This window comes from Nicotiana sylvestris, chromosome 12, assembly GCF_000393655.2.
Source record: "Nicotiana sylvestris chromosome 12, ASM39365v2, whole genome shotgun sequence".
NCBI lineage: Eukaryota > Viridiplantae > Streptophyta > Magnoliopsida > Solanales > Solanaceae > Nicotiana > Nicotiana sylvestris.
The window spans coordinates 137,627,702-137,637,414 of record NC_091068.1 but is presented as its reverse complement, the minus strand read 5'-3'; the positions used below and the strand labels follow the sequence as shown (position 1 = coordinate 137,637,414).

The window sequence follows — 9,713 nt, the reverse complement described above, 5'->3', positions numbered from 1 at the left end:
TGCCTAACATATAAATGGCCTCCCTAGAGGCACCTCCTTTCTCACCTCTATATCCACCAGAATAAAGTCTACGGGGACACAAATTTGTCCACCCGCACTAGAATATCCTCAATAATTCCCTCAGGTAGAATGGTGGTTTGGTCAGCCAGTTGTAGGGATACTGGTATTGATTTGATCACTCCAAGCTCACCTTCCAGTTCCTGAATACAGACAAAGGTATTAGATTTATAGACGCACCACAATCACAGAGGGCCTTGTCGAATTTTCACTCCCCAATGAGCATGGTATGGTGAAGCTTCCTGGGTCCCCACACTTTTGAGGAATTTCGTTTTGCAATATGGAATTGCAGTGGGCATTTAGCTTGAACACTGTTGTTTCCTCTAATTTTCTCTTGCTAGATGAGATTTCCTTCAAGAACTTTGCATAAGCAGGCATCTGAGTGAGTACATATGTGAAGGGAATGTTCACATAAAGTTGCTTGAGCATCTCCAAGAATCGCCCAAAACATTTGTCAAGTTTCTCATGCTTCATCTTTTGAGGGAATGGTAGAGCTGGTGTATGTATACTTTCTTCAATCTCCTTTTGTACCCCACTACTCTGGCCTTTTTACTCTTCACTCTTTTTCTCTACTGGTGTCTCAATCTGCTTGTTCACCTCCTCGGTTCTAGCTTTCACCACTGGTCAGCCAATGTTTTGCCACTTCTTAGAGATACAACTTTGATTGTGTCATTTGGGTTTTTTCAGTGTCAGAAGGAAGAGTCCCAGGAGCCCCTCAGATAACAGATTTGCAATTTGTCTCATTTGTCTTTCTAAATTCCGGATAGTCATGCCCTGAGTCTAAAAAATTTTATCTGTTTTGTTGATAAATGTCTTTATGAGATCTTCCATACTAGACTGACTTGGCTGTTGTGGCTGGTATTGTTGTCTCTGCTGGTTCTGAAAACCTGGTGGTCCTTCACCCTAGGTCTAGGATTATTTTTCTTCTATGAATTCATTCTCCCACTAGGTGAACTCCATGAAAAACCTGGATGTCTTTGACCCATAGAATAATAGTTGTTCCCACCGGGGTAGTTTCCTCCATTAAAGCTCCCCACATCGTTGACTTCCTCAATTGTAGCTTAACACTCATGTGTAGGGTGTCCCAATCCATAGATGTCACATCCCACCTATGGTTGATTTTGCACCTGAGCTATCGTTAGTTGCTTGATGTCCTTAGCCATAGCTGCAATTTGGGCTTGCATTGCTACCGACGATTCTACTTGGTGCACCCCCGTTGATCTTCTTCGATCCCATTGGTCAGTGGACCATTGTTCTGTGTCTTCAGATAGTTCATTCAGAAGTGTGACAATCTCTTTAGGAGTTTTCTTCATCAGAGGGCCTGCAATCGCACTATTCAACAATCTCCTTGATGACGGGTTTAACCCGTCCTAGAAGTTCTAGAGTTGCATCCATTGATCCATTCCGTTATGAGGGAACCTTCGCAATAGCTCCTTAAATATTTCTCATGCCACGAAAACTGTCTCCCCTTCACCTTGGCTGAAATTGTGAATCTCTTTCATCATCCGTCCAATTTTAGCAGCAGAGAAATATTTTTCTAAAAAACTTGGTATTCATTTCCTCCCACGTACGGATTGACCCTGTGGGTAGAATTCTCAACCACTACTTTGCATCATCCTTATGTGAGAAAGGGAATGCTTTGAGGTAGATAGCATCATGTGATGCTCCATTGTAGCAGAATGTGCTCATAATTTTGTCGAAGTCCATCAGATGGTTGTTGGGATCTTCATTGGGTTTGCCTCTGAATATGCAATTGTTCTAAATGGTCCGGATGACTCCCTATTTGAGTTCAAAATTGTTGGCATCAATGGGTGGGAGCCTCACACTAGATTGTTGTTGATTGTACACTGGTGTGGCGTAATCTCCTAGAGACCTTCCAGGCCTAGGGGATGCATTTTCGAATTCATCTTCGATCATGTTTCGGTTAGGATTGAACCTTTGATCCCCACCAACTGTTTCATCTGCAATTCTACGGGCTGCTTCAGCTGCTAACTGTGCTTCCTATTGTTGAGCTGCCTCTCTCGCAGCTAGGTTCACATCCTCTTCGTTGTTCAACATTATATTTTGAGTCGAAGTTTGACCCAGCAACAATCCACTCGATCCTTTCTCCCTTCTCAACTGCCGCAAGTGCTTGTCTAAATCAAGATCGTATGGCACCAATTCCTTAGAAGAGGATCGAGTCATACACCGCTGAACTTAACCTGTTGCCTGCACATAGATGAGAAGATCGTAAAAAAAGAAAATAGAATAAAATTGTTCCTGAATTAGCACCGAAAATAAATTCAAACAATATTAATCGCCAATCCCCAGCAATGATGCCAAAATTTGACGAACGCAAAACACAAAACAAAATTATTGCTCGCTAGTCAAAAATAGTATAGATTAATTATCGTCTTCATAGGGATTGGATTTAAACAGTATTCGAATAATTTTCAGCTGATTACTATCCAGAAAAATTAACACTTGATGTGCTAACTATTACTACTATTAACTACTAAAAATTAAGCACTTAACAGTTGATCATAAAAGACAGTAGATGAGCAACGAAAAAATATCTAGGAGAGAAATAAGGGTATTTGACTAGATAGGTGCAAGATAACTCACTTGGAATCCAATTCTTGAGTTAATTCACTCTATAATACGGTTGATTCTCACGGATTCAACCGATAGTCAGATTACACTTGAAGTTAATGTTCCTCTTTCGATTAAACGTTAATTTAAGTAATTAATCCAATTAAAGCATGGTAAACAATCACAACAATAAAATGATGGTTATGATCTAAAGGGCGAATTCTCACGAATATTTTTCTATTTTCTAGTTCGATTAACAATTCAAGAGGCTCTTCCGATTACCTATTTGAATCACAAATTTAAACTAGAGCATAAGATGTAAAGAAATTTAATATCAAACAACTCTTTTGATTAAGCAAAATAATAAATAACTCCACAAGAAAATATAACGTTCCACCAATTAATTCTATCAATTATCAAGAATCGAATCCCTAATTAAGTTATCAAAACACCGTATCCGTCAACACCCCAATAGAAATTACTCCATAACAATGGTGTATGACATCTCAATAAGATTCAGAAACAAAAAAAACATCAATTCTAATGATTCGATACAAACTCCTATATTGCACCGATTCCAGGTCAAAATATTGATGAATTCTAGAGTCTTCTTGCTTTGGTTGGTTCTCCAATCTTCTGTAGGTCAAAAGTCCCTTCAAAATCGTGTTTTTGGTGTATTTATACCGTGTAAAAACTATAGCCTGGACGAAACTACTCTTTCCTAGCCGAACTTGGAAATCACTCTGATGATTTTGCATAGCCGTGACGCGCTAATGAGGAAATCCAGAGAGATTGCAACTCACTTGTCAGACCACTTTTGCATTGTCGCGCCGCGCCTCGCCCCATATGCGGCGCGGTAGTGGCTTTTTCTCATAGTAATTTCGTTAGTTCACTTTTTGATATCCGACTTGGTCCTCGACTCCGAACGTGATCCCCACTTAATTTCTTGGGCTTTTACCCATACTTCAAAGCTTCAATTTGTTGATTTCTCTCCAATTTACCTAGATAGCTCGGAATCAGTTCCTACAAGGTATAAAACACGTAATAAGTATAATTCACTATCATTTAAGCTCGAACACAAGTAAAATGCAGTAATTAGAGTGCAATACTACGGCTAAAATACGGAATTTTACCTACCATCAACATGCGACAGTTGGTTTAGACCCTCGAATGACACATCCAAGAAGGGAGCCAGGGTAGTCCTAGCTCAGAACCAAGCCATCGCTTGGCGATGTCTGAGAGATATGGGACATGTGTCTACAAACAGGCCGCGACGGGCATCTCTTTTCCTCATTTTAAGTTAAAAGCTTATTTGAGAGATAAATCACTTAATACTCCACCCCAACATTAAGGTAAAATCTTAAATTTTCAATATTTATTTTTATTTAATATTTGAAAAATTCGAAGCCAATATTTTTCATTAGTAAGATCATTGAAAAATTATATTGGCGGTAACAAATGCTAAAATCTCAAAGTATATTGATAAGAACTAACGATCGATTACAATTCCTAGTAGCCGAACCAACACTCAAACTGCAGGCTAATAGTGAAAATACTGAAACTAAGAATATAAGAGAAGATACACAGATAGTAGAAGAAGAGAGATGAGAAGCTTAGACTTAGAAAGGAGAAGAGAGGAACAGACTCTTCTTCAACAATTCGCATAACACCCAACTCAGATCCACTACCCTTTTTAACATAACCGTCTTAAGCCTACAATCTACTACTCATCCTGGATCCCAAATTAACCTGGGTCTATTGTTTGTTCTCGGCCCAATAGCTCGTGGCAGCCCAATAGATACTTGTGTGACATTGGGCTGAGGCTGATTCATAACAATACTCACATCCTCAAGAAAGACTTTGTCCTCAAGGTTCGAGTCAAGAACAATGATACTTGCTACCTCCCAATCAAATAGCTCAATACGAAGGCATGTTTTATGACTTGAGGAGAATATGTGATCTAGTGCAGTTATGGACCAATCACCTTGGTCATTGCAGCTCTTAGTAGACAATAACAAATTTATAAACTTGAATGCCATCAGAATCTGCCATTCACAGCGACCTGGACTTGCTTGCCATCTTTTGGAAGCAATTAGCAATAAGGTAAATGAGCGAACCAATGCAAACATTCCAGTAGCGAACCTCCACAAAAGCCTGAACTCGGTTAAAGAGAAACTGCCTTTTTGTGGTACTCGAAATTAACAATTTCGAGCATTCAATAACTTCCCAATCAGTCCATGTATTTAACAGTAACGGATTATAAGAAGATGATAAGCACGAATTCTCAGTCAATGTAATACATGCATAAGCAAACATCCTCAAATAGCTTATCAAAATGGTAATAGTATCAGCAATGCCCCATTCTATCCATTCTTCTTTAGTATAAATTCTTGATTGAAGGGAAAGATCAATTGTGTTAGCTTGAGCTACTGGAAATGGGTCCCAAATGAAATTCTTCGTGGTCACAGTTGAGTCATTTTCTTCTCTATCAAAAGCAATATTCACATGATAGGCCACAATGTAGGAAATAATGTCGAATAATTGGTAGCCGAGTAATCCATCAAGAATGCTGCTAGGAGCAAAAGTTATTTTGAAATCACTTGAAATATAATACAGGCAACACCATTTAGCATGCTCAAACCCGTCGACACGAGAATTATCCATGAAGTACTGATAAACAATTTTAGAGTCTCGCTCTCCACTTAATCCCATCACACCTGCAGTCAAGATTTTCAACATTACCAAGTTGAGTTCAGTTATAACATGCCCAGCAACCACACAATTTTCACTGCCACCAGAAAATGTATAACCAACTCCTTGCACTGCTTGATGCTTTACCTTGTATCCACTCCTCAAGTTTAATGCTTTCCACTCCTGTAATATGTCAGCAAGTACATTTGTTGCGGGCTGCATCTTCATGTACTGTTGTGTGATGTCATAATTTTCTGCAGTAAAGTATTTCACTAGTCTAAAGAGTAGTTGCTGGATCTCCGCACAAAGGGAAGTATTAAACCCACCAGGATCAAAGATAATATACGGCAAAGTAGACCTTGCTAGATCAAACATAGCAAACAAGAGTCTGGCGGCTTTATCGACCCAAATAGTTGGTGACTGCTTTGAGTAACTTTCAACAATTTCTTGGAGCGCTCTATGTAGTTTCTCCTCACTAATATGCACTCTTGATTCAAACAAGAATCCAAAAAGATTGCGCTCCTGCCCAGTTTCATGGTGGAACCACAATATATTTTTAAAATCTACCTTCAGCGTTCATTCACAGTGACAGCCTAAGAGGAGAAAACTTCCTTCAGTTTGTCGGTCTTCCCAATTGTCCATGTTACAAGTAACAACTTTTGTCTTCGAAAAATCCTCATTTGGAGTTAAAACTTCAGATTCAACGGATAAAAACGCACATGAATCAAACTGAAAATCTTGCCCTGTGTCAAACGAATTGTCTACATACCTACAAAATAGGATAGTCCCTATTATTGATTCAGGCACATAGTAGATATACGTGCAAGCCCTCACATGAAAACAATAAGAAGAATCAAGCATATGACCATCATCCAAATTGACACTTACAGGCAAAGCGAGTATTTGACAAATAGGGAAGTTACCACATGTGACCAGGCTAGGAAAAGAATCCAGAAGCATAGTGGCAAATTGACTGAGTTGTTCAGTGGTATCTCACTTAGGACTTCTAGCAAAAAACCAGGTTCACATGGCTTAAGGTATTATCTTCTAAAGCAGATTCAATCTCAGGGAACAAGACATGTGCATTTAGTAGTTCAACACTGGATAGAAGCAAGGATGATTCATCAAAAGGAATTGGAAACGAAACATTGTCTGCAAATGGGTTCCACAAAATAGTGCTAATTCCTTGTGAAAGTTGGTCAGGCATTTCGCCTTCACTGTTTGCTAAAGTTGTAGTGACACTATCAATATACTCTATGGGATCAATTTCGATAGAGTTTGAACCAACCTGAATTTCAAGAGCTGGAACTGATGATACCGATTCAACAGAATCACACCCGTCTGCTCTTTTGGACATTTTATCGAACACGTTGGCCACCTCTGAGTTTCCACGTTTGAAAGTAGAATCCAAGTCATATGAGTTTGTGACATAGCTCAAAGCTGCAATCGGAGACACAGAGATCGTTGGTGGAACCAATGTAGCATGACTCACGTAGTCAACATAAGCCTGTGAAGTTTCTACTGTACTTACTAAATTTGTGAAGGCCCGTGTCCGAAAACGCAGCTTCAGTTTATCCTTAAAATGATTCCAATCAAAAAATTGCTCGTTTCGAAACAACCAATCAAACCAAGTAAGAGTGTCACCATCAAAGTAGAAGGAAGGAAGAGGTAGCCATCAAAGGAAGGAAGAGCCTGCTCTCGGCGTTGCTAGTGCCATTAAATCGATCTATTACCACCGCTGCCATTGAAGTATGAAAGCACCAATGTAACAAATGCTACAATCTCAAAGTATATTGATAAGAACTAATGTCTATTACAATTTCTAGTAGCCGAACCAACACTTAAACTGCAAGCTAATGGTGAAAATAGCGAAACTAAGAATATGGTGAAAATAGCGAAACTAAGAATATAAGAGAAGATACACATATATAGTAGAAGAAAAGAGGAGAAGCTTAGACTTAGAAAGGAGAAGAGAGTAACACACTTTTCTTCAACAATTCCCCTAACCCCAACTCAGATCCACTACCCCTTTTAAGATAACCATCTTAAGCCTACATCTGCTACTCATCCTGAATACCAAATTAACTTGGGCCTATTGTTTGTTCTCGGCCCAATATCTCTTGTCATCTCAATAGCTACTTGTGTGACATTGGGCTGAAGCTGATTCGTAACAATACTCCCTTTAGAGACAATCACATGGTTTGGAGAGTTAGAAACTACTAAAGTAACTCTTTAATTACTGATTAATGTTACAAATTGCAAGTGATTTGGTGCTGAGTATCACATAATGCTCTCAAACAAGGAAAACGATGAAATAATAAATAAGAAAGAAAAAGTTAAAAACCTTAATAGTGATCACTATGCAATTATCTATAGACAAAACCCTCCAGCTTATAGTTACGGGACTTCTATTACTTCGAAGCACAACAAGGAAAAGGTCAAGGGAATGAACTTTCAATTTATATCGGTTGTTGGTCACTTGGTCTTCCTAATTTTCTTGCATTTTCTATATGTTCTTTAATCTTTCTTTTCTTTTTTTAAACTTTTAAATCCCTCCCAATTTAGGAGAATCTATAGTATTTTCATACTTCTCCTCTAGCGTGACTCAAACCTAGGACCTAACGGTCGTAGGTGGAGATACTTTTACCAATTGAGTAAGCCTCATTTGTTCTTTATCAAATTCAAAATGATGAGAGATACTCCATATAAAAGATTTAAAGAAGTTAATTGGAATTAGTCCATGAATCAAATAAACTAAAGACGCATGCAGTTAATGCATTCTCTTAATTATAAAAGAATATATATATATGAGCGACTAAGTATTTGCCACTTCCTTACCTCAATTGTTTAAGAAGTTATTGTTAATTAATAGCATTATTATTGTAATTAGTAACATCAACACTAAGAAATAACAAATATAGGGGCTTGTCCCAAGCAGAATCAAACTTTAAGTTAAATCCATGAATAGTACCAAAAAGACAAAATATTAAAGGAGGGCAAATTAATCAAGAAAAACAAATAGACAAAACTCATGAAAAGAATACACTATAATGAAATTTACTTAGCTAAGTCTTGAAAAACGTACCAGAAATTACAGATAACAAACTTATCTGTTATTTCCAACTCTTGTGGTTACATGAAATAACACCAGATTATATTTATTTGCTACTCTTTTTAATCAAACAGGTTAGTGTGCTTAGAGATGTAGCTTTCACCACTCCAAACTTTATTTTCTTCCTTGTCACCATAATCATGATCTTCCATGCTCATCCCTTTTTTTTTTTTTTTTTTTTTTTTAACAATCTGATCGCTTCAAGTAAAAAAGTAAAAAGCTAAGTGGAAGTCAAGGAATTTTATTACTTCGAGTCGGCACCGGATGCTTATGTCTTCAGTAGAACTCCAAGTATCGTCAATCTAATCCTACATGAGTTTAATGGGTAGATTCCAATTTAAATAGTCACATAAGAGGTATAGACGACGTCTTGGCCTAGATTTATGTTCACGAGACCCTTGGCCTTTCGAATCCCTTCAAAAATTTCATTAGCAACTATGAATTTAATTTTCTGGTGTTCAAAGGGGTAAATTACTATTTTGTATATAAGATTAAATTGTGTTTAAAGGGTAACAAGGTCATTCAACATTTGATGGGTATTAAAGTAATTCAACTTTTAACTTGGTACTTCATACTTATAATATAGTATGATGATGATATGATGATTTGTCTAGTTGCCCAGAAATTGTGATTAATAAATGTAGTGATGGTTAATAAGAACAACGTTTCTTATGATGATAAATAAACCATTTGAAACTATTAAATATTTTATTAAACTCACTTATGCATATCAATTTTATATAACTCTTGCCCCATTATGAGATGGTTTGGGTATTACCCGTCTCATTCCTATTAGTCTCGGAGGCACTTAAGACAACTAATTCTAAAAGGAAGGGATATTAGGTTGACTTGAGGTTTCAAAGGTAAAAATCTAAGGCGGCATACAAACATATAGAAGACTGCACGTTAAAGGGGAAGCACATAACACATAAGGCTCAAGTATACATCCTCAAACAAAAGCACATAACTAGCATGACTTGCACATACTTTTTGGGTCTGATTAAAGCACATAAAGACGGGGGAAGTTAATTATTGATGCAGATTAGTTTATTACATAACTCAGGTAAAAAGTCCGAATCAGGCCTGCCTACTGATTATAGCGATTAGCAAAAGCGGATCCAGCTTACAGTTATTACTCTAAGACTTGCCTAAGTGTATAGATGGGATCCTATAGGCTTGATATCTAATTGATTCAGAATGTGGCGAAAAAGTAATAACTCAAAATGAATTGTTTGAAATCTTATAGGCATGCTTCCTTAAGGGAATTAGACTATTAAAAGGA

At 37.5% G+C, this 9,713-nt stretch overlaps 1 protein-coding gene across 4 annotated transcripts; it reads right to left on the bottom strand.

Moving 5' to 3' along the window:
* Positions 1–4,087: 4,087 nt before the first annotated feature.
* Positions 4,088–7,785, bottom strand: LOC104246385 (uncharacterized). 4 transcript variants are annotated; one of them, XM_070165096.1, is made up of 2 exons: positions 6,208–7,785; positions 4,088–6,088 (listed from the first exon to the last, which is right to left on the bottom strand). In XM_070165096.1, the coding sequence occupies exon 2, from the start codon at positions 5,692–5,694 to the stop codon at positions 4,681–4,683; it is 1,014 nt and encodes a 337-aa protein (XP_070021197.1). In that variant the 5' UTR covers positions 5,695–6,088; positions 6,208–7,785; the 3' UTR covers positions 4,088–4,680. The 4 variants fall into 4 exon arrangements, with proteins under 4 accessions (XP_070021197.1, XP_070021198.1, XP_009800495.1 ...); XM_070165097.1 differs by having other exon boundaries at positions 6,243–7,785; XM_009802193.2 differs by having other exon boundaries at positions 6,608–7,785.
* Positions 7,786–9,713: the final 1,928 nt, after the last annotated feature.